Source organism: Hyla sarda (assembly GCF_029499605.1).
Source record: "Hyla sarda isolate aHylSar1 chromosome 1 unlocalized genomic scaffold, aHylSar1.hap1 SUPER_1_unloc_12, whole genome shotgun sequence".
Taxonomy (NCBI): Eukaryota; Metazoa; Chordata; class Amphibia; order Anura; family Hylidae; genus Hyla; species Hyla sarda.
The window spans coordinates 345,244-372,500 of NW_026607573.1; the positions used below are offsets into that span (position 1 = coordinate 345,244).

Here is a 27,257-nt window from a genome sequence, read left to right on the forward strand (position 1 = left end):
ATAAAATAATATAAAGATATCTCCTGTATGATGGGGACATAATATATTGTATATAATATAATAATATAAAGATATCTCCTGTATGATGGTGACATAATATATTGTATATAATAATATAAAGATATCTCCTGTATGATGGTGACATAATATATTGTATATAATATAATAATATAAAGATATCTCCTGTATGATGGTGACATAATATATTGTATATAATAATATAAAGATATCTCCTGTATGATGGTGACATAATATATTGTATATAATATAATAATATAAAGATATCTCCTGTATGATGGTGACATAATATATTGTATATAATAATATAAAGATATCTACTGTATGATGGTGACATAATATATTGTATATAATAATATAAAGATATCTCCTGTATGATGGTGACATAATATATTGTATATAATAATATAAAGATATCTCCTGTATGATGGTGACATAATATATTGTATATAATAATATAAAGATATCTCCTGTATGATGGTGACATAATATATTGTATATAATAATATAAAGATATCTCCTGTATGATGGGGACATAATATATTGTATATAATAATATAAAGATATCTCCTGTATGATGGTGACATAATATATTGTATATAATAATATAAAGATATCTCCTGTATGATGGGGACATAATATATTGTATATAATAATATAAAGATATCTCCTGTATGATGGTGACATAATATATTGTATATAATAATATAAAGATATCTCCTGTATGATGGTGACATAATATATTGTATATAATATGTATATAATATAATAATATAAAGATATCTCCTGTATGATGGGGACATAATATATTGTATATAATATAATAATATAAAGATATCTCCTGTATGATGGTGACATAATATATTGTATATAATAATATAAAGATATTTCCTGTATGATGGGGACATAATATATTGTATATAATAATATAAAGATATCTCCTGTATGATGGTGACATAATATATTGTATATAATAATATAAAGATATTTCCTGTATGATGGGGACATAATATATTGTATATAATAATATAAAAATATCTCCTGTATGATGTGACATAATATATTGTATATAATAATATAAAGATATCTCCTGTATGATGGTGACATAATATATTGTATATAATAATATAAAGATATCTCCTGTATGATGGTGACATAATATATTGTATATAATAATATAAAGATATCTCCTGTATGATGGTGACATAATATATTGTATATAATAATATAAAGATATCTCCTGTATGATGGTGACATAATATATTGTATATAATAATATAAAGATATCTCCTGTATGATGATGACATAATATATTGTATATAATAATATAAAGATATCCCCTGTATGATGGGGACATAATATATTGTATATAATAATATAACGATATCTCCTGTATGATGGTGACATAATATATTGTATATAATAATATAAAGATATTTCCTGTATGATGGGGACATAATATATTGTATATAATAATATAAAGATATCTCCTGTATGATGGTGACATAATATATTGTATATAATAATATAAAGATATCTCCTGTATGATGGGGACATAATATATTGTATATAATAATATAAAGATATCTCCTGTATGATGGGGACATAATATATTGTATATAATAATATAAAGATATCTCCTGTATGATGGGGACATAATATATTGTATATAATATAAAGATATCTCCTGTATGATGGGGACATAATATATTGTATATAATAATATAAAGATATCTCCTGTATGATGGGGACATAATATATTGTATATAATAATATAAAGATATCTCCTGTATGATGGGGACATAATATATTGTATATAATAATATAAAGATATCTCCTGTATGATGGGGACATAATATATTGTATATAATAATATAAAGATATCTCCTGTATGATGGGGACATAATATATTGTATATAATATAAAGATATCTCCGGTATGATGGAGACATAATATATTGTATATAATATAATAATATAAAGATATCTCCTGTATGATGGTGATATAATATATTGTATATAATAATATAAAGATATCTCCCGTATGATGGGGACATAATATATTGTATATAATAATATAAAGATATCTTCTGTATGATGGGGACATAATATATTGTATATAATAATATAAAGATATCTCCTGTATGATGGGGACATAATATATTGTATATAATAATATAAAGATATCTCATGTATGATGGGGACATAATATATTGTATATAATAATATAAAGATATCTCCTGTATGATGGGGACATAATATATTGTATATAATAATATAAAGATATCTCCTGTATGATGGGGACATAATATATTGTATATAATATAATAATATAAAGATATCTCCTGTATGATGGTGACATAATATATTGTATATAATAATATAAAGATATCTCCTGTATGATGGTGACATAATATATTGTATATAATAATATAAAGATATCTCCGGTATGATGGGGACATAATATATTGTATATAATAATATAAAGATATCTCCTGTATGATGGGGACATAATATATTGTATATAATATAATAATATAAAGATATCTCATGTATGATGGGGACATAATATATTGTATATAATAATATAAAGATATCTCCTGTATGATGGTGACATAATATATTGTATATAATAATATAAAGATATCTCCTGTATGATGGGGACATAATATATTGTATATAATAATATAAAGATATCTCCTGTATGATGGGGACATAATATATTGTATATAATATAATAATATAAAGATATATCCTGTATGATGGGGACATAATATATTGTATATAATAATATAAAGATATCTCCTGTATGATGGAGACATAATATATTGTATATAATAATATAAAGATATCTCCTGTATGATGGTGACATAATATATTGTATATAGTATAAAGATATCTCCTGTATGATGGTGACATAATATATTGTATATAATATAATAATATAAAGATATCTCCTGTATGATGGTGACATAATATATTGTATATAATATAATAATATAAAGATATCTCCTGTATGATGGTGACATAATATATTGTATATAATATAATAATATAAAGATATCTCCTGTATGATGGGGACATAATATATTGTATATAATAATATAAAGATATCTCCTGTATGATGGGGACATAATATATTGTATATAATATAAAGATATCTCCTGTATGATGGTGACATAATATATTGTATATAATATAATAATATAAAGATATCTCCTGTATGATGGTGACATAATATATTGTATATAATATAAAGATATCTCCTGTATGATGGTGACATAATATATTGTATGTAATAATATAAAGATATATCCTGTATGATGGGGACATAATATATTGTATACAATAATATAAAGATATCTCCTGTATGATGGTGATATAATATATTGTATATAATAATATAAAGATATCTCCTGTATGATGGGGACATAATATATTGTATATAATATAAAGATATCTCCTGTATGATGGTGACATAATATATTGTATATAATAATATAAAGATATATCCTGTATGATGGGGACATAATATATTGTATATAATAATATAAAGATATCTCCTGTATGATGGGGACATAATATATTGTATATAATAATATAAAGATGTCTCCTGTATGATGGGAACATAATATATTGTATATAATAATATAAAGATATCTCCTGTATGATGGGGACATAATATATTGTATATAATAATATAAAGATATCTCCTGTATGATGGTGACATAATATATTGTATATAATAATATAAAGATATCTCCTGTATGATGGGGACATAATATATTGTATATAATAATATAATATAAAGATATCTCCTGTATGATGGTGACATAATATATTGTATATAATAATATAAAGATATCTCCTGTATGATGGTGACATAATATATTGTATATAATAATATAAAGATATCCCCTGTATGATGGGGACATAATATATTGTATATAATAATATAAAGATATCTCCTGTATGATGGTGACATAATATATTGTATATAATAATATAAAGATATCTCCTGTATGATGGTGACATAATATATTGTATATAATAATATAAAGATATTTCCTGTATGATGGTGACATAATATATTGTATATAATAATATAAAGATATCTCCTGTATGATGGTGACATAATATATTGTATATAATAATATAAAGATATCTCCTGTATGATGGGGACATAATATATTGTATTTAATATAATAATATAAAGATATCTCCTGTATGATGGGGACATAATATATTGTATTTAATATAATAATATAAAGATATCTCCTGTATGATGGGGACATAATATATTGTATGTAATAATATAAAGATATATCCTGTATGATGGTGACATAATATATTGTATATAATAATATAATGATATCTCCTGTATGATGGTGACATAATATATTGTATATAATAATATAAAGATATCTCCTGTATGATGGTGACATAATATATTGTATATAATAATATAAAGATATCTCCTGTATGATGGTGACATAATATATTGTATATAATAATATAAAGATATCTCCTGTATGATGGTGACATAATATATTGTATATAATAATATAAAGATATCTCCTGTATGATGGTGACATAATATATTGTATATAATAATATAAAGATATCTCCTGTATGATGGTGACATAATATATTGTATATAATAATATAAAGATATCTCCTGTATGATGGTGACATAATATATTGTATATAATAATATAAAGATATCTTCTGTATGATGGTGACATAATATATTGTATATAATAATATAAAGATATCTCCTGTATGATGGTGACATAATATATTGTATATAATAATATAAAGATATCTCCTGTATGATGGTGACATAATATATTGTATATAATAATATAAAGATATCTCCTGTATGATGGTGACATAATATATTGTATATAATATAATAATATAAAGATATCTTCTGTATGATGGTGACATAATATATTGTATATAATAATATAAAGATATCTCCTGTATGATGGTGACATAATATATTGTATATAATAATATAAAGATATCTTCTGTATGATGGTGACATAATATATTGTATATAATAATATAAAGATATCTCCTGTATGATGGTGACATAATATATTGTATATAATAATATAAAGATATCTCCTGTATGATGGTGACATAATATATTGTATATAATATAATAATATAAAGATATCTCCTGTATGATGGGGACATAATATATTGTATATAATAATATAAAGATATCTCCTGTATGATGGGGACATAATATATTGTATATAATAATATAAAGATATCTCCTGTATGATGGGGACATAATATATTGTATATAATAATATAAAGATATCTCCTGTATGATGGGGACATAATATATTGTATATAATAATATAAAGATATCTCCTGTATGATGGGGACATAATATATTGTATATAATATAATAATATAAAGATATCTCCTGTATGATGGTGACATAATATATTGTATATAATAATATAAAGATATCTCCTGTATGATGGTGACATAATATATTGTATATAATAATATAAAGATATCTCCTGTATGATGGTGACATAATATATTGTATATAATAATATAAAGATATCTCCTGTATGATGGTGACATAATATATTGTATATAATAATATAAAGATATCTCCTGTATGATGGTGACATAATATATTGTATATAATATAATAATATAAAGATATCTCCTGTATGATGGTGACATAATATATTGTATATAATATAATAATATAAAGATATCTCCTGTATGATGGTGACATAATATATTGTATATAATAATATAAAGACATCTCCTGTATGATGGGGACATAATATATTGTATATAATATAATAATATAAAGATATCTCCTGTATGATGGAAACATAAAGTATATTGTATATGTGAATCAATATATAATTTATTGGGAATTTCTATTTTCCCTATAAGCAGAGAGCTTCAAAGTTAGAAAAATGCTAAATTTTCAAATTTTTCATGATATTTTGGGATATTTCACCAAGAAATGATGCAAGTATCGACAAAATTTACCATTAACATAAAGTTAACATAAAGAATAGTCATGAAAAAAAACATCTTGGAATCAAATAAATAAGTAAAAGCATCAGAGTTATTAATTCTTAAAGTGACAGTGGTCAGATGTGCAAAGATGTGCCTGGGTCCTTAAGGTCATAATGGGCTGGGTCCTTAAGGGGTTAATGTCTGAATAACCACATGTGGTTTCCTTATACAGTATGAACATTTCATCAAAATGACTTCTCCTCTGTGTTTCCTTAGTTTTCCTTTAGTAATGAAATATTATTACGAACGTGAATACAGCATCCCTCCTGTGTGAATTCTCTTATGTATTACAAGATGTGGTTTACGTGTAAAATATTTCCTACATTCTGAACATGAATATGGCTTCTCCCCAGTGTGGCTTCTCCAGTGTCGAACGAGACTTTATTTTTCTGCAAAACGTTTCCCACATTCTGAACATGAATATGGCTTCTCTCCTGTGTGACTTCTCTCATGTCTGTGACTTTTCTTTGTGTATAAAGACCAGCTTTTTTTGTTAAGAGTTTCCCACATTCATCACATTGATTCCTTTTCCCCCCTTTCTGCTCTGTCCTTGTGGTAACAATGTGCGGTTGGGGAGGAGAAGGTTTCCCATGATCAGGAGGATTATTGTTTGATAGATCTGGATGGACATTAGGGGTAAGGAGGTCTTCTCCTGAGGAGCGCTCCATGATCTCTCCATCTTGTCCTGAGGAGCGCTCCATGATCTCTCCATCTTCTCCTGAGGAGCGCTCCATGATCTCTCCATCTTCTCCTGAGGAGCGCTCCATGATCCCTCCATCTTCTCCTGAGGGGCGCTCCATGATCTCTCCATCTTCTCCTGAGGAGCGCTCCATGATCCCTCCATCTTCTCCTGAGGGGCGCTCCACGATCTCTCCATCTTCTCCTGAGGGGCGCTCCACGATCTCTCCATCTTCTCCTGAGGAGCGCTCCATGATCTCTCCATAGTCTCTTGAGGAGCGCTCCATGATCTCTCCATCGTATCCTGAGGAGCGCTCCAGGATCTCTCCATCTTCTGCTGAGGAGCGCTCCAGGATCTCTCCATCTTCTCCTGAGGAGCGCTCCAGGATCTCTCCATCTTCTCCTGAGGAGCGCTCCACGATCTCTCCATCTTGTCCTGAGGAGCGCTCCATGATCTCTCCATCTTCTCCTGAGCAGCGCTCCATGATCTCTACATCTTCTCCTGAGGAGCGCTCCATGATCTCTCCATCTTGTCCTGAGGAGCGCTCCATGATCTCTCCATCTTGTCCTGAGCAGCGCTCCATGATCTCTCCATCTTCTCCTGAGCAGCGCTCCATGATCTCTCCATCTTCTCCTGAGGAGCGCTCCATGATCTCTCCATTTTGTCCTGAGGAGCGCTCCATGATCTCTCCATCTTCTCCTGAGGAGCGCTCCACGATCTCTCCATCTTGTCCTGAGGAGCGCTCCATGATCTCTCCATCTTGTCCTGAGGAGCGCTCCATGATCTCTCCATCTTCTCCTGAGGAGCGCTCCATGATCCCTCCATCTTCTCCCGAGGAGCGCTCCATGATCTCTCCATAGTCTCTTGAGGAGCGCTCCATGATCTCTCCATCGTATCCTGAGGAGCGCTCCAGGATCTCTCCATCTTCTGCTGAGGAGCGCTCCAGGATCTCTCCATCTTCTCCTGAGGAGCGCTCCAGGATCTCTCCATCTTCTCCTGAGGAGCGCTCCATGATCTCTCCATAGTCTCTTGAGGAGCGCTCCATGATCTCTCCATCGTATCCTGAGGAGCGCTCCAGGATCTCTCCATCTTCTGCTGAGGAGCGCTCCAGGATCTCTCCATCTTCTCCTGAGGAGCGCTCCAGGATCTCTCCATCTTCTCCTGAGGAGCGCTCCACGATCTCTCCATCTTGTCCTGAGGAGCGCTCCATGATCTCTCCATCTTCTCCTGAGCAGCGCTCCATGATCTCTACATCTTCTCCTGAGGAGCGCTCCATGATCTCTCCATCTTGTCCTGAGGAGCGCTCCATGATCTCTCCATCTTGTCCTGAGCAGCGCTCCATGATCTCTCCATCTTCTCCTGAGCAGCGCTCCATGATCTCTCCATCTTCTCCTGAGGAGCGCTCCATGATCTCTCCATTTTGTCCTGAGGAGCGCTCCATGATCTCTCCATCTTCTCCTGAGGAGCGCTCCACGATCTCTCCATCTTGTCCTGAGGAGCGCTCCATGATCTCTCCATCTTGTCCTGAGGAGCGCTCCATGATCTCTCCATCTTCTACTTTAAAACTTTGCGATAACATGAAGTTTTCCTCATAATTCTTTTTAGGATTTTCTGTTGGGTTAAAATGGATTTTATTTTGTAAAATTAACATAAAAAATTTACGCAATTCTATCTGACTGAAAACATTCATCTAGCTTAAATACATATATACACACACGTTACCAAATATCTACAAGTCTGTAAACATCTATGTATAAATCGCTAATAGCAGAATTACCGTATGAAGTTTCCAAAAATATTTTACCCATTAAAGTTAAAAGGGGTTATCCAGGAATAGAAAAACAGAGCTCATTTCTTTCAAAAACAGCTCCACATCTGTCCCCAGGTTGAGTGTGCTATTACTTGGCTCCATTAACTTGAAAGGAATGGAGCTGCAGAACTGCACCCAACCTGGAGACAGATGTGGAGCTGTTTTTGATAGAAATGAGCTGTTTTTCTATTCCTGGATAACACCTTTAAATGGGTACTCTGCTGCTCAGCCTTTGGAACAAACTTTTCAGAACGCTGGAGCTTGTGATGTAATAGTCCTGCCCCTCATGACGTCACGCCCCACCCCCTCAATGCAATTCTATGGGAGGGGGCGTGGCGGCATTGAGGGGGTGGGGCTATGATGTCACAAGCTCCCGGCTCCAGGGTTTGGAACAATTTGTTCCAAATGCTGAGCAGCGGAGTACCCCTTTATGTAACACAAATTGTCAATGACCACGTCCAGGATCAACACTCATTGTAGAATTGGTCCTTCTAGGTTTATGTAATAAAAATGGCCAATTCTACAATCTGAACCATCGAGCGCGTCCTCTTCCAAAACAATGAGACCCTCATTACCAATTTGGCTTCACTTTAACCCCTTCTCACAATTGAAAATACAGTTATATCGTAGAATTTGCATGTGGATCGATCACCTGACTGCAGAACCCCGGGGAAGGATCCCTACAATTTACTCTCCCAAACACTAAAATCGCAAAAAGCCTCAAGGATATGTAAAGTAGAAGGTGTCGCTTCAGAAATGCAATGTTTTTAAGCCCCTAGCGCTAATCTGTGTGGGAGGGGCTTCACTGGTATAAAAGATCGAAAGCAAAAAATGCTTAGCCCAATGAGACCTCAGAAATTGAATTATTTCAGTGCAATTGTGCGAACTGTCTCCTGTTCTTAGACGAGCCACTTATCGAAACTTGTCCCAAACTGAGAGGGACGGAGTCCTAGAACTGGGGGGCGGTGGTTTATCACTCCGGCAGATCGCTACGCACATAGCTGTCAGTGCTGTTTACAGTTGTCTGTCCCAGCGGTTGGGAGATCGATGATAAACTGGAATGATCTTCGAAGAATGGCGCATAGTGATCTCACCTACCAAGCCGAAATGGTGTCAACATAAACCATTAGAAGGCACTTACATGACTAGCTACGAGCTAAGTGATCTATGGAGGCCGGAATGGAGGTCTATCCTCTTCAACCAGTCCCACTTTTATCTCAGACACAACGATAGATGAAGATTGATCTGGATATTACCTCGAAGAGGGCAACACCATGAAGAACACTCTATGAGAGAATGTCTCACCGATCCTTCACCCAGGATTTGGTGTGGGTTGGCGGTAGAGGTAACCAGACCCCTTTAGTACACTTCTACCGAAGTGTTATATTGATTTGGTCGTGGTCCCACTGGTCCTGCCATTTCTCCTAAGTGTCCTAAGAGAAGTCTCTCTAGCAGAGTGCCCGGTCGCATGTTTCTCGTGATATTGTGAGCAGCCAGTATAGCCTAAACGTGCTACCATGACCTGCGGTGTCTCCAGACTTGTCTCCCATCAAGCACCTCTGGGAGGCCATTGGTTGGGCCTCAGCAGCAGATTATTATTATTATTTGTGTGTCCAAGTACATTCAGCATGGCAAAACATTCCATTAACAACCATTAACCCCTTCACGACGAGCGCCGTACATGTACGGCGCCACAAAGTGTGACTTGGCGCGCGGCGACATACATGTACGTCGATGGGTTCCGGGAGCGCCACGTCACCGGTAGCGGTGATCGGGCCGGTATGACTGCTGTTATCTAACAGCAGGCATCCCGGCACATTGCCGAGGGGGGTCCTGAGACCCCCCCCCCCCCATGACCGCGATGCGCGATTCCGGGTCATATAGGCCACTGGTGACCCGGAAAATAAGAGGGATCGATTGGGGTGTCCGAGACACCATCGATCCTCCTGAAGGGATAGGAGTTTGGTGGCAGGGGTGCCACCCCTCCTATCACTGCTATTGGTCGGTCGGCACGAAGGACCCTTACCTGGATCCCTGAGCGCGATCCTCCATACGGGGATCCCCCATGTGCGGCGGCAATACTTCCGGGTCCTGCTAGGTGAGCTGTTGCCTAGCAACATCCGGAGGGCCACAGTTTACAGTGGTCTCTAAACCGTGGCCCTCCAGATGTTGCAAAACTACAACTCCCAGCATGCCCAGACAACTGTTTGCTGTGTGGGCATGCTGGGACTTGTAGTTTTGCAATAGAGGGGTTCAGGTTGTAGATCACTAAGTGGTCTCAAACTGTAGCCCTCCAGATGTTGCAAAACTACAACTCTCAGCATGCCCAGACAGCAGTTTGCTGTCTGGGCATGCTGCGAGTTGTAATTTTGCAACATCTGGAGGGCCACAGTTTTGAGACCACTGGACAGTGATTTACAACCTGAACCCCTCTAAATCTTGCAAAACTACAACTCCCAGCATTCAGGAACAGCATAAGGCTGTCTTGGCATGCTGGGAGTTGTACTTGCATGCCTCCAGCCATTGCATAACTACATCTCCCAGCATGCCCTTCCGAAATCAGTACATGCTGGGAGTTGTAGTTTTGCAACAGCTGGAGGCACACTGGTTGGAAAATACTGAGTTAGGTCATAGAACTTAACTCAAGGTTTTCCAACCAGTGTGCCTCCAGCTGTTGCAAAACTACAACTCCCAGCATGCATGGTCTGTCTGTGCATGCTGGGAGTTGTAGTTTTGACCCCCCCTCCCATGTGAATGTACAGGCTACATTCACACTGGCAGCAGATTACAGTGAGTTCCCCGCTTCAAATTTGAGCTGCAGCAAATTTTCCGCCGCAGCTCAAACTCCTAGCGGGAGACTCAGTGTAATCTGCCTCCAGTGTGAATGTAACCTAAAAACACTACACTATGCTACACTACACTACGCTAACATAAAATAAAGAGTAAAACACTACACTACCATAAAATAAAGAGTAAAACACTACATTACACTACGCTAACATAAATAACACACTATACTACACTAACATAAAATAAAGAGCAAAACACTACATATACGCATGTACACTGCCCTCCATACCACCCCCCTTCCCCAATAAAAATTAAAAACGTATCGTACGGCAGTGTTTCTAAGATGGAGCCTCCAGCTGTTGCAGAACAAAAACTCCCAGCATTTCTGGACAGCAATTGACTGTCCAAGCATGCTGGGAGTTTTACAACAGCTGGAGGCACCCTGTTTGGGAATCACTGGCATAGAATACCCCTATGTCCACCCCTATGCAAATCCCTAATTCAGGCCTCAAATGTGTCTCACTTTGGAGCCCTGTCGTATTTCAAGGCAACAGAATAGGGTCACACATGGGGTATCACCGTACTCGGGAGAAATTTTGGGGGCTTTTTCTCCTTTTACTCCTTATGAAAAGGAACAGTTGGGGTCTACACCAGCCTGTTAGTGTTAAATAGAAAAATGTTTACACTAACATGCTGGTGTTGCCCTATACTTTTCATTTTCACAAGAGGTAAAAGGGAAAAACGCCCCCCAAAATTTGTAATGCAATTTCTCCCGAGTACGGAGATACCCCATATGTGGGCGCAATGTGCTCTGGGGGCGCACAACAAGGCCCAGAAGGGAGAGTGCACCATGTACATTTGAGGTGATTTGCACAGGGGTGGCTGATTGTTACAGCGGTTCTGACAAACGCAAAAAAAAAAAACAAATGTGACCCCATTTTGGAAACTACACCCCTCACGGAAAGTAATGAGGGGTGCAGTGAGCATTTACACCCCACTGGTGTCTGACGGATCTTTGGAACAGTGGTCCGTGAAAATGAAAAATTTTGCACAGCCCCACTGTTCCAAAAATCTGTCAGACACCAGGTAAATGCTCACTGTACCCCTCATTACATTCTGTGAGGGGTCTAGTTTCCAAAATGGTATGCCATGTGTTTTTTTTTTTTTTTTGCTGTCCTGGCACCATAGGGGCTTCCTAAATGCGACATGCCGCCCGAGCAAAATTTACTCTCAGAAAGCCAAATATGATGCCTTCTCTTCTGAGCATTGTAGTTCGCCCACAGTGCACTTCAGGTCCACTTATGGGGTACCTCCATACTTAGAAGAGATGGGGTTACAAATTTTGTGGGGTATTTTCTGCTTTTAACCCTTGCAAAAATGTGAAATTTTGGGGGGAAACCCACATTTTAGTGAAAAAATATATATTTTTCTTTACATTTGCAAAAGTCGTGAAACACCTGTGGGGTATTAAAGCTCACTTTATCCCTTGTTACGTTCCTCAAGGGGTCTAGTTTCCAAAATGGTATGCCATATCGTTTTTTTTTTTTTAACTGTCCTGGCACCATAGGGGCTTCCTAAATGCAACATGCCCCCCGAGCAAAATTTGTTCTCAATAAGCCAAATATGACTCCTTCTCTTCTGAGCATTGTAGTTCGTCCGCAGTGCTTATGGGGTACCTCCATACTCAGAAGAGATGGGGTTACAAATTTTGGGGGGGTCTTTTCTGTTATTAACCCTTAAAAATGTGAAATTTGGGGGAAAACCAACATTTTAGTGATTTTTTTTTTATACATATGCAAAAGTCGTGAAAGCCCTGTGGGGTATTAAGGCTCACTTTATTCCTTGTTATGATCCTCAAGGGGTCTAGTTTCCAAAATGGTAGGCCTGTTTTTTTTTTTTTTTTTTTGCTGTTCTGGCACCATAGGGGCTTCCTAAATGCGACATGCCCCCCAAAAACCATTTCAGAAAAACGTACTCTCCAAAATCCCCTAGTCGCTCCTTCGCTTCTGAGCCCTCTACTGCGCCCGCCGAACACTTTACATAGACATATGAGGTATGTGCTTAATCGAGAGAAATTGGGTTACACATATAAGTATACATTTTCTCCATTTACCCCTTGTAAAAATTCAAAAATTGGGTCTACAAGAACATGCGAGTGTAAAAAATGAAGATTGTGAATTTTCTCCTTCACTTTGCTGCTTTTCCTGTGAAACACCTAAAGGGTTAAAACATTTACTGAATGTCATTTTGAATACTTTGGGGGTGCAGTTTTTATAATGGGGTCATTTATGGGGTATTTCTAATATGAAGACCCTTCAAATCCACTTCAAACCTGAACTGGTCCCTGAAAAATTGTGAGTTTGAAAATTTTGTGAAAAATTGGAAAATTGCTGCTAAACTTTGAAGCCCTCTGGTGTCTTCCATAAGTAAAAACTCGTCAATTTTATGATGCAAACAAAAAGTAGCCATATTGTATATGTGAATCCCCAAAAAATATTTTTGGAATATCCATTTTCCTTACAAGCAGAGAGCTTCAAAGTTCGAATAATGCTAAATTTTTTCATCAAATTTGGGGATTTTTCACCAAGAAAGGATGCAAGTTACCACAAAAATTTTCCACTATGTTAAAAGTAGAATATGTCACGAAAAAACAATCTCTGAATCAGAATGATAAGTAAAAGCATCAGAGTTAATGTTTAAAGTGACAGTGGTCAGATTTGCAAAAAAGGGCTTCATCCTAGAGGTGAAAATGGGCTCCGTCCTTAAGGGGTTAAAGGCGTATTACAGGCCAAAACTTTTTTTTATATATCAACTGGCTCTGGCAAGTTAAACAGATTTGTAAATTATAACAAATATATCACTCGCGCTGGTGGAGATTGTGGGCTACTGTATCCTGCTGCGTTAGCTCCAGTACGTATTCCTGAATAACGTACAAAAAAGAGTAAGACTATATAAATATAAAAGGAGCACGCGCTGGGAAATAGCTCGGAGAAATGACAATAGATGAACAACAGAAATAATGTCCTACCTTATGTATTGTGATGCTTCATAATGATAGGACAATGTACAAAGGTTTCTGAAATATGGATGAGGAATGAAAAAAATGAATGGAAGACAATAGTATATTGTAATAAGTAGATGAAGTGGTATATATTAGTTGGGTACCTGGAAAAACTGAATGGATAGTATGGGAGCCAAGAAAAAACATTTCTTTGTATAGATCCTTCCGTGGTGGGCCCGTAAGTGGGTTGCTCCAGCGCTGCAAAATGTAGTGTAATGGTATCAGCACTTCCTTAACAGGGTTATGATGTAATGTCCTGATATGATTATGTACCTGGAGTCTGTAGATGGTCGGAACAGTCACCTTCCAGGATAGAGGTCTTTAGAACAGGTGTAGCGGAAGAACGCTCCGGCCGGCCCGTCCTCGTGGCGAATAGCTCGATGGTGTGAGCGGCTAATAGTGACGTCACTAAGGGGGCACTGAGAGTCCACAAAGATATCGACGCGTTTCGAAAACACTCGGGTTTCCTTCGTCGGGATACACGATGTGGGTAAGTGGCCGTGATTTATAGGAGGAAGCGAACCTGGCGTGTTAACCCTCTGTGTGCTATCCTGGATGAGTGATTGACTTAGTTTATAGTCCAGCGCTGGGATGAAGATGTTGCCGTATATATATATATATATATATATATATATATATATATATATATATGTATGTGTATATATTTTTAAGATAAAAACCCAAAAATTTCCATTTCTTCATTTGGGGCCATTGAATTTAAATTAAAAATCCATTTGCTTTCTGATCGTGATAGTTGCGCAATGAAGTTCCCTCCTCGCCAGTGTGGGGCAATCAAAGCTTCGCCTTTAGGAAAATAGTAAAACGGTATTGGAATGTCCTCTGCAGTGACAAAATACTGGGGGACATCCTCCCACAGATTCCCTCTTTTGTATACAAAAAAGCACCTACCATCGGGATAAAAATAGCCCCCACTATTAAATTAACAACAACAAAAAAATCATCAGCTCTTAATAGTAGTAATTTTTTACCTACTAAAAAATGCTTCTTTCCATGCAAAGCTTGCAGTGCCTGTAAAATAATTAAAAACACCAACTCGACAATTGAGGTAGAGAATAAGTGTGAGAAAATAAAATACTAAATAAATAATCATATACACTGCAAATCTATGGGGGTGATCTATGCTACCACCTGCCCATGTGAAAAAATATACATCGGCAGAACAAAGAGGCAACTAGGAATAAGAATCAAAGAACACTTTTATAACATTCAGCGGGGCTTTACGGACCCATTATCAGTTCATTATAAAAGATTCCACCAACAATCAGTCACAAGATCCCATTTTTTTGGGTTTGGAGAAGATTGCCCCACACTGGCGAGGAGGGAACTTCATTGCACAACTATCACGATCAGAAAGCAAATGGATTTTTAATTTAAATTCAATGGCCCCAAATGAAGAAATTTTGGAAATGAGGAAATTTTTGGGCTTTTATCTTAAAAATATACACATATATATATATACGGCAACATCTTCATCCCAGCGCTGGACTATAAACTAAGTCAATCACTCATCCAGGATAGCACACAGAGGGTTAACACGCCAGGTTCGCTTCCTCCTATAAATCACGGCCACTTACCCACATCGTTTATCCCGACGAAGGAAACCCGAGTGTTTTCGAAACGCGTCGATATCTTTGTGGACTCTCTGTGCCCCCTTAGTGACGTCACTATTAGCCGCTCACACCATCGAGCTATTCGCCATGAGGACGGAAGCCGGTTGAGACGCTACCGGCCGGAGCGTTCTCCCGCTACACCTGTTCTAAAGACCTCTATCCTGGAAGGTGACTGTTCCGACCATCTACAGACTCCAGGTACATAATCATATCAGGACATTACATCATAACCCTGTTAAGGAAGTGCTGATACCATTACACTACATTTTGCAGCGCTGGAGCAACCCACTTACGGGCCCACCACAGAAGGATCTATACAAAGAAATGTTTTTTCTTGGCTCCCATACTATCCATTCAGTTTTTCCAGGTACCCAACTAATATATACCACTTCATCTACTTATTACAATATACTATTGTCTTCCATTCATTTTTTTCATTCCTCATCCATATTTCAGAAACCTTTGTACATTGTCCTATCATTATGAAGCATCACAATACATAAGGTAGGACATTATTTCTGTTGTTCATCTATTGTCATTTCTCCGAGCTATTTCCCAGCGCATGCTCCGATTATATTTAGATTTGTAAATTACTTCTATTAAAAAAATCTTAATCCTTCCAATAGTTATTAGCTTCTGAAGTTGAGTTGTTGTTTTCTGTCTAACTGCTCTCTGATGACTCGCGTCCCGGGAGCTGAGCAGTTCCTATGGGGATATTCTCCCATCATGCACAGCTCCTGGGACGTGACATCATCATTGAGCAGTTAGACAGAAAACTTCAGAAGCTAATAACTATTGGAAGGATTAAGATTTTTTAATAGAAGTAATTTACAAAGTGCCTCTGTAGGTCCACAGGTCAACTCCATCACAACGACAGGGATAAAATAACAGGAAAGGCAAAATCATGCACATAAGGAAAGAGCATCCCCAGTACTATCCAGAGAAGCCCCACACCAGTAGACAAGCATCCATTAACACTACCACACATCCCAATGACTCCGATCCGCCCCCCAGCCCGACCCCTCTTGCAAGACCAATATCCTGGTAGGAAACTTAATGGGCCACTCCAGACGGAGGGTCAGCCGACACAGCCAGTAAAGGCCAGGGAGTCCACACCTTGTCAAATTTCTTCGGGCACCTACGACTCGTATACAAGGCTTGATACAACGGGACATATTTATTTACCAAATTCAGCCAGTGAGACAAAGGGGGAGGGGAAGCATCCTTCCATGTCATTACAATCACTTTACGGACACAGAATAGCAAGAAACAGATCTGTATACGTCTATGCGAACCAGAGACCGCCTCATTTATGACTCCCAGCAAGCACAGCACCAGGGTAAGAAGGAAGGGGAAATCCAGATTATCTGCCAAAAAAAAAACCCATTACCTCACTCCAAAAAAGAGACTATAACAGGATACTCCCAAACCACATGCAGGAAGGTGCCAACCTCCGCAGAACAACGAAAAACAAAAGTCAGATGAGGAAACCCCGATACGTTTCAGCTTAGCAGGGGTATAATAACCTCAAAACATACCGAGACTGAATAAACATATCCCTACTACTAAACACCGTGGAGTAATAGGAGCCCTCAACTTCCTTCCACTGGCACTCAGACAGATCAGGAATATCAGACACCCATTTATGATAAGCGTTCGAGAACGGGCTAGGCCCAGTGTCTGGAGGAGAGCATAGGACTGAGTAAGGGGTTTAGAGATCCGTGGTGCCCAGGAGAATTTCCACGGCAGAAAACGCAGGAGTAAATGTCAGAGAGCCAAATAGCGCTTGGACCACATGCCTAAGCTGAAGATACCTATAAAAAGGCACTACCAGGGATGCCATAACGTTCTTTCATTTCCGAAAAGGACAAGGGTGAGGTAAATGTACATTCCCCACAAGGGTGCTCTACGAGACACCAAAGGCTGTGGAAGCTTGGCGACACTGGCGATAATTAGCAGGGGAAGAGGATAAGAGGAGCGAGAATGGAACCTGCAGAGCGAGTTAGTGAGAACTTCCTAGGAGCCCATAAGTGCTCCAGCCAAGGCAGTTGCCGCCAGATCCAGGTCGATCCACCATGCTGCATAGACCAACTGAGAGGCAAGAAAATAGTTCTATACATTGGGAGCAGCTAAACCACCATGCCGTTTAGGAGCTTGAAGGAGAGCCCGACCGAGTATGGGAGACTTTCCCTGGCAATAGAAGGATCCCAGAACACCACACAGTTTATTGAAATATTTCTTAAAGGGGGACCACGGGAGCTAAATGAAAGAGATAAAAGGAATTTAGATAAGTAAATCATTTTAAAAATAGTAAACCTTCCAGCTAGGGAGAGAAGGAGGGAGGACCAGGCATGCAACTGATCAACTGTGGAATTGAAGAGCGGATCTAAATTCAGGGACATATAATATGCCAGAGATGCCGTAACCCCAAGATACCTAAAGCGGGAGACCACTTGTACCCCCGCTGGGAGAGAAGAGGGAAGTAGAATGTCAGGTGAAAGTGCCATGAGGGAGGATTGAACCCAATTTACCCGCAAGCCTGAAATAAAGCTAAACCTCTCAAGTAGGTCAATTAGAGAAACGAGGGAGCCCCCTGCATCTGCTAAATATACTAATGTGTCATCTGCATAAAGGGAAACCTCCACAACGGACCTTCTCTATGTATGGCCGCTGCGAAAGGCTCAAATGCCAGCGCAAAAAGGAAGGGAGATAGTGGGCAGCCCTGTCTTGTCCCATGGCCCAGGAGGAAGAAACATCTAGGTTAGTATGAATACAAGCACCTGGGACAATCATGCAACAAGCGGACCCAGGCCCAAAACCTAGGGCCAAACCCAAACATGCCCAAGACCTCCCAGAAATAGGGCCACAGTACAGAACCAAAAGCTTTATAGATATCTAGACTAACCACCACCCGTGTAGGAGAGCCTTCCCCCACTGCCGCGATATTAAGCTGTAGGCGTTTCACATAAACATTAGTAGCCCTACCCGGCATGAACCCAGATTGGTCAGGATGAACGATAGGGCCAATGACCCCGTATAGGTGAGTAGCCAGTATTTTAGTAAAGATCTTAATATCAACATTCAATAGGGAGATAGGTCTGTAGGAATCAGGTAGCAATGGGTCCTTCCCAGGCTTGGGGAGTGCCACTATCAACGCCTCCCTCATAGAGTCCGGAAGAGAGTCAGCCTCAGCCACCGATTGAAATTTAAGAACGCTCCTCATTCATCCCATACCAATTACCCATTAGCCCGTCTAAACCTGGGCTCTTCCCATGAGGAAGATCCCTAATAGCCTGTTCCACCTTCTCTATCGTAAAAGGGGTATCCAACGCATCTGCTTGAGCACGACTGAGCTTTGGAAGGGATAGGTCCTGTAGGAAAAACTGAATTTCCCCCTGACAGGGTCTAGAAGAAGCGGAATAAAGGGAGGAGTAGAAATCCCTAAAGACAGCGTTGATTAACTGAGGGTCAGACAATATGGAACCCCCCCCCCTTAATACAAGGATTAGAAGCGGCAGGGTGACTGTCCTTTGCTAGGTATGCTAAAAGCTTCCCATTCTTATCACCAAATGCAAAAAGCGCTGCTTCCCTATCTGCCAACTTCAATTGAATCCTATCCTTCTGGACAACCAGCAGAGACTGCTGCGCTTTAGCCCACGCCCTTTCACTATCAGGTGTAGGATCCCTACTATATGCCACCTAAAGCACGAACTTCTTGCAACAACTTATTCTCCGTGGCCAACTGGAAATTCCACTGACCTGCTACCCCCACTATAAAAGTGCCCCTAATCGTATCCTTGTAAGCATCCCACAGAATGAGGGGATCGGGATACCAAGCATTATGCTACCAGTACTCTGTATGGGCAACCCCTAAGGCCTCCACTACCGCCTCAGCCTGTAGCCAACCAGGGTGCATGCTCTAAATATGGGAGGAGGGACTAAGACCTAGATTGAGAACTAGCAATACAGCAAAGTGGTCCGAGATCCCCCTAGTGGTGTGGGAAACATCTCTCACCGCCTAGGGGAGATTCTCGGATGCCAGAGCCAGATCAATGCGAGAGAAGGATCTATGGGCAGCACAGTAGAAGGAGAAAGCAGATGCCATGGGGTATTTCCACCTCCAGAGGTCGGTCAGGCCCAACGCCGTGTGCCTGGTATTAAAAGATGAGGAGCCAGGGTCAATAGCAGTGGTGCCATAGAGCTGAGGATCAGGAACGACATTGAAATCTCCAACAAGTAAAAACAGGATCAGAGGAAAAATACACAAGTTTGTTAGTAATTGACTCCAGTACAAAGACCTACAAAGTCTCCTGCAAGAAAATACTGTGAGACGACTGGCGATTCACAAACTCTAAACATAAGGCCCTCCTGAACTTGGAGTTAAGCCCCCAGACATTCCAGCTAATCACTTTGAAGGTCCCCATCACTAGACAACCAAATATATGAACAGTAGGAAGCAAAGGAAGGCCAGGAGGAGGAATGGCGGAGCACCAGGACCACAGATACCACAAAAAGACAAAACGGGCACAAACACCGAACAGAAAAACAAGAGCAACAAAGCATAAACAAAAACAATCCCATTATTTCCCTGTCTAACACTAAACGGAACATAGTAAGGCTGGGTTCACACCACTGTTTTCAAGCCGTTTTTTCTAAAGAAAACCGTATGGCAAAAAAACGGATGGAAAAGTATCGGAAAAAGTTAACCGTATGCGTTTTTAAACTGTATACTGTTTTTAAAAGTGCATACAGTTCCGTCAGTTTTGATTTTTTTTAAAACCGATACGTTTTGGAAAATGTTGTCCATTTTTAATGGGAGGGGTGTTGGGTGGGGACTTTAGGATGCAAATGCGCATGTGCAAAGTAAAAACCATATACGGTTTCTTGTATGGAACCGTATACATGTGCGTTTCCCATTGAAGTCCATGTTAAAAAAAACGTATGCGGTTGCAGTACAGTTTTAAACCGGAGTCAAAACTGTGGTTGACCACGTTTTTGTCTTCAGTTTAAAAACCGTACTGCAAAATTTTCAAAAACGTATGTTTTTTTTTTTTTAAATAAAAAAGGGACGGAACTGTATGCACTTTTAAAAACAGTATACAGTTTAAAAACGCATACGGTTTACTTTTTCCGATCCTGTGCCATCCGTTTTTTTTGCCATACGGTTTTCTTTAGAAAAACAGATTGAAAACAGTATATGGCAAAAACTTGATGTGAACCCAGCCTAACTACTATCCCCTAACATTGTGCAGACCTATAGCCAAAAATACAACTACTTAGGCAGAGCACTCAGAGTAGGGCAGTCTATGAGAATTCAGTCCGGAGGTCTGACAGGAGGTGCTGCATCCACCCAGGGAAGAGCGTCCATCGGGGAGGTGAAATCCACCTACCACTCGCAGGATAGAGAATGGAATAGTGATCACCTTTGGCACGTCGCTTCCACCGGACCTCAGTAAACTGCACCCTTTGCTTGCGGAGTTCCACAAAGAAGTCAGGATAGAAGGATACTCTGCTCCCCTCATAAATGACCTCTCCCTTAATTCTGACAGCTCGCAAAACCGAATCTCTATACTTGAAATGAAGGAGCTTGGCCAGAAAAGGACGTGGGGGACCCCCCGGAGGAGGTCTAGCCGGGACTCTGTATCCGTTTGGCTGAGAAGTATGGAGAGAAAGTGTCCACTGGAAGAATTTATTTAGGCCACATTTCAGGGAAGAGGACCGAATCATCACCTTCTCAGGAAGGCCCACCAGGCGGATATCGTTGCACCGCAGGAGAGTCTTCATATCATCCAACCGACCTAGAACTGCCGTCATCTGGCGCTGTAGGGAGTCTACTCTGTCCGGTAAAGGGTGAAGAGCATCATCCAGAGACCCTACCTGCCACTTCCTCAGTGCGCTCATGTATCTTCTGGGCCTCATGGGGGAAAATACTAATTCCTGCCACAATTCGTCAACTTTAGACACCATGATGGACTGACAGGCCGTCAACGATTCAGAAAACTGCTGATCCAGAGCAGATACATCATAAACAGGTCTCTGAGGGGATAAAGGTTGTGAAGAAGTCGGAGAATCTTCCAACATAGGACAAAGGTGGAACAGGAGAAACATCCCAAGGTCCGTCTGGAAAAATGGCTCAGCGCTTTCGCCGCGTGCACAGATACTTTAGTAGCAAGCGGGGTCTGAGCACCAGGATCCCGGTGAGAAGGGCCACAGGAATGAGAGGACCCATCATCCGAGGTCGGCCTGGAGGCATCAGCATTACGTGTACATTTCTTATGGCTCCACTGAGCAGGTCCCAAAAGCACTGCACTCCCCTGAGGATCTGAACTGTTGTCTGCAGCTATTAGGGAAGGCACCACCAGTCCCAGCAAACACTCAGGTCCCTCTCAGGGTACTCACAATCTGCAAGGTCGGTAGCAGACCAGGGGGGGGGGTAGTCCCAGCATGTACTGGACCGTCCTATTAAAGCATCTCCCAATGCAGGCCAGACAGCAGAAAGCAGCGGACATGAAGGACCAGAGAGGGCTAGCAAGTTTAGGTCACAGCAAGCAGGATGACCGACGCATTTCGTCCAAACGAGGAGGCTTCTCAGCAGGGGACAGCACTCTGCACCTTCACTACCTCCACCTCCAGCTGCCGCGGGAGTAACCACGGCAACCAGCAAGACCCCGCCCACAAAGGCAGAAGATGACGCCCAGCTCCAAAGATGGCCGAAGACCCAAAGTCCAACACTGCCAGGATGGACCGCCCCACTACTGCCACAGCCCAGGATCAGGAGGACCACGGCACCAGACCACTCCGCCCGGGACCAGGATCCACCAACGGGACCGGAACCACAGGCTCCCCTGAGACTCCTCCAGCGCTCAGCAGTCCACCAAAGAGAGCGGCCAGGCAGGGTAAGTAATATCAGGGTAAGTATTCACAGGGGTAGCGGGAGCTCCTACAGGATGTGACCGCTCACTCCAGCATTCAGGCCACGCCCCTATCTGCTTCCGGTTTAAAGGAATCTGGATAAGAGATCAAGTGGCGATAAATCTATTATTACATACTTGGGGTAACACCTCCTGGCATTATTACATACCTGGGGTAACACCTCCTGGCATTATTACATACCTGGGGTAACACTTCCTGGAATTATTACATACCTGGGGTAACACCTCCTGGCATTATTACATACCTGGGGTAACACCTCCTGGCATTATTACATACCTGGGGTAACACCTCCTGGCATTATTACATACCTGGGGTAACACCTCCTGGCATTATTACATACCTGGGGTAACACCTCCTGGCATTATTACATACCTGGGGTAACACCTCCTGGCATTATTACATACCTGGGGTAACACTTCCTGGAATTATTACATACCTGGGGTAACACCTCCTGGCATTATTACATACCTGGGGTAACACCTCCTGGCATTATTACATACCTGGGGTAACACCTCCTGGCATTATTACATACCTGGGGTAACACCTCCTGGCATTATTACATACCTGGGGTAACACCTCCTGGCATTATTACATACCTGGGGTAACACCTCCTGGCATTATTACATACCTGGGGTAACACTTCCTGGAATTATTACATACCTGGGGTAACTCCTCCTGGCATTATTACATACCTGGGGTAACACCTCCTGGCATTATTACATACCTGGGGTAACACCTCCTGGAATTATTACATACCTGGGGTAACACCTCCTGGGATTATTACATACCTGGGGTAACACCTCCTGGGATTATTACATACCTGGGGTAACACCTCCTGGCATTATTACATACCTGGGGTAACACCTCCTGGCATTATTACATACCTGGGGTAACACCTCCTGGCATTATTACATACCTGGGGTAACACCTCCTGGAATTATTACATACCTGGGGTAACACCTCCTGGAATTATTACATACCTGGGGTAACTCCTCCTGGCATTATTACATACCTGGGGTAACACCTCCTGGCATTATTACATACCTGGGGTAACACCTCCTGGCATTATTACATACCTGGGGTAACACCTCCTGGCATTATTACATACCTGGGGTAACACTTCCTGGAATTATTACATACCTGGGCTAACACTTCCTGGAATTATTACATACCTGGGCTAACACCTCCTGGGATTATTACATACCTGGGTTAACACCTCCTGGCATTATTACATACCTGGGGTAACACCTCCTGGAATTATTACATACCTGGGGTAACACCTCCTGGCATTATTACATACCTGGGGTAACACCTCCTGGCATTATTACATACCTGGGGTAACACCTCCTGGCATTATTACATACCTGGGGTAACACCTCCTGGCATTATTACATACCTGGGGTAACACCTCCTGGCATTATTACATACCTGGGGTAACACCTCCTGGCATTATTACATACCTGGGGTAACACCTCCTGGGATTATTACATACCTGGGGTAACACCTCCTGGCATTATTACATACCTGGGGTAACACTTCCTGGAATTATTACATACCTGGGGTAACACCTCCTGGCATTATTACATACCTGGGGTAACACCTCCTAGAATTATTACATACCTGGGGTAACACCTCCTGGCATTATTACATACCTGGGGTAACACCTCCTGGAATTATTACATACCTGGGGTAACACCTCCTAGAATTATTACATACCTGGGGTAACACCTCCTAGAATTATTACATACCTGGGGTAACACCTCCTAGAATTATTACATACCTGGGGTAACTCCTCCCGGCATTATTACATACCTGGGGTAACACCTCCTGGCATTATTACATACCTGGGGAAGTATGCAGAGGGGGATAAATGAGCGGGCGCAGTGACCTGCCAGAGAGGCCCATGTGTTGGTATTTGTAAAAGATCGTAAAAATATTGTGAGGAAAGGAATGTTAAAAAAGTACAAAAAGTGTCGCCGTATAGAGAAATGCTGCCGTGTGTCCTTAGGGAGCGATTCATAAAAAACTGCTACAATACTGTAGGGGTTAATACACATAATAATAATAATAATAAAGATACCAATAAAGATGAAAATGTATGTACATATACATTCACATATATATATACACACATACACATATACATACATACACATACACATATATAAATATATACATACACATATACACATATACACATATACATACACATACACATATACATACATACATACACATACACATACACATACACATATACACACACACACATACACATATACATACACATACACATATACACATATACATACACATACACATACACATACACATACACATATACACACATATACATACACATATACACACATATACATACATACACATATATACTCATATATAAATATATATACACACACATATACATACAAACATATACACACATATATACATATACACATATATACACACACATACATACATACACATATACACACATACATACACATATACACACACACATATACATATACACACATACACATATATAAATATACATACACACACATATACATATACACACATACATATACATACATATACACACACATATACACACATACACATATATAAATATACATACATACACACATACATACACATACACATATATATATATAAATGGATACAGGCAGCACACCAAAATGGGTGAAAAAATAAGTGCTTTTATTCCAAGGAAAATTGACAACGTTTCAGCGATCTCTCACCGCCATTTTCAAGTGATTTACAAGTGATACAAGCGGGGTTAAATACCTCCCCGAATCAGTGACATCATCAACATTTACATATCATGTGACATCTGACATGTTATAAACAAAGTATAAACTATACAAACCAATAAATACAAATATGATCAATTTAGTGTATTCAATTCTGTGGTATAAGGTGTATACATCTCTGTATTCCGATCGCCAATCACTTATAGGATCGGATTGTGATATAAATGTACAATTATATCAGTGATCGTGTAAACAAAACAAGTAAAAGAAGGGTTAAAAGACGTTACCCAATCAAGCAAACCCGTTTGTTTAGCCGGCCTCTTCGCAAACGCGCCATAATCCGCAGACCCGAGTCCACATGGGACGCCGGGATCTACTTCCGGTGTAACCGGAGTTCAACCAATCATAGTAACGGCGTCCCTGGTAGTCATAGAGACGTCCCGACCTGTCAGGTAAACAATCACTTGCGCATCGCGGCCAAGCTCCGTGGCTCTCAGCGCATGCTCAGTGTATGTATAGGTGTTCACCAGCGCCATATTAGTTCAGGGCAAATAAATATTAGGTCATATAGTGAACTGCTGGCAAAGCACTTCACTCAATTACCAAATGTATAGTAGGAATCATATTATTCCAATATTGTGACCCTGCACACATGCTAGAAAACAGTCAAGGGACCTGGACACTTGCCCTCTGTTATGTACCGCACGGATCTGGGTGCGACTTATGGAATCCATAGGGTCCCAAAGTACGCTTCTCCCTACCAGATTGGTAAAAGCCTCACCTTCTGGCTGTCAGGATACTTCACCAGACCGTTCTTGTCAATACAGAGGTGTCCAATGGTAACCCATCATACACGTGACCATCATACCAGGGCACAACATTAGTGGTAGATCAATTAGGAAACATAAGGAATATATGTCTTACAGTATCGATATTAGTATAGGGGCGCCGTCACTATACTGGTAAAAATTAACCCCTTAAGGACTCAGCCCATTTTGGCCTTAAGGACTCAGACAATTTCATTTTTACGTTTTCATTTTTTCCTCCTCGCCTTCTAAAAATCATAACTCTTTTATATTTTCATCCACAGACTAGTATGAGGGCTTGTTTTTTGCGCGACCAGTTGTCCTTTGTAATGACATCACTCATTATATCATAAAATGTATGGCGCAACCAAAAAACACTATTTTTGTGGGGAAATTAAAACGAAAAACGCAATTTTGCTAATTTTGGAAGGTTTTGTTTTCACGCCGTACAATTTCTGGTAAAAATGACGTGTGTTCTTTATTCTGAGGGTCAATACGATTAAAATGATACCCATTATTATATACTTTTATATTATTGTTGCGCTTAAAAAAAATCACAAACTTTTTAACCAAATTAGTACGTTTATAATCCCTTTATTTTGATGACCTATAACTTTTTTATTTTTCCGTATAAGCGGCGGTATGGGGGCTCATTTTTTGCGCCATGATCTGTACTTTTTTTTG

The 27,257-nt window shown here is 39.7% G+C and overlaps 1 protein-coding gene across 1 annotated transcript in view; it reads right to left on the minus strand.

Annotated features, from left to right (window-relative positions):
- Nucleotides 1–27,257, minus strand: part of LOC130297963 (uncharacterized protein DDB_G0290685-like) — a 79,292-nt gene that overhangs the window by 6,155 nt on the left and 45,880 nt on the right. Inside the window, exon 8 of the mRNA XM_056550835.1 lies at nt 7,603–8,373. Coding sequence (XP_056406810.1) covers nt 7,603–8,373 — 771 coding nt within the window. The remainder of the gene's footprint in view (nt 1–7,602; nt 8,374–27,257) is intronic.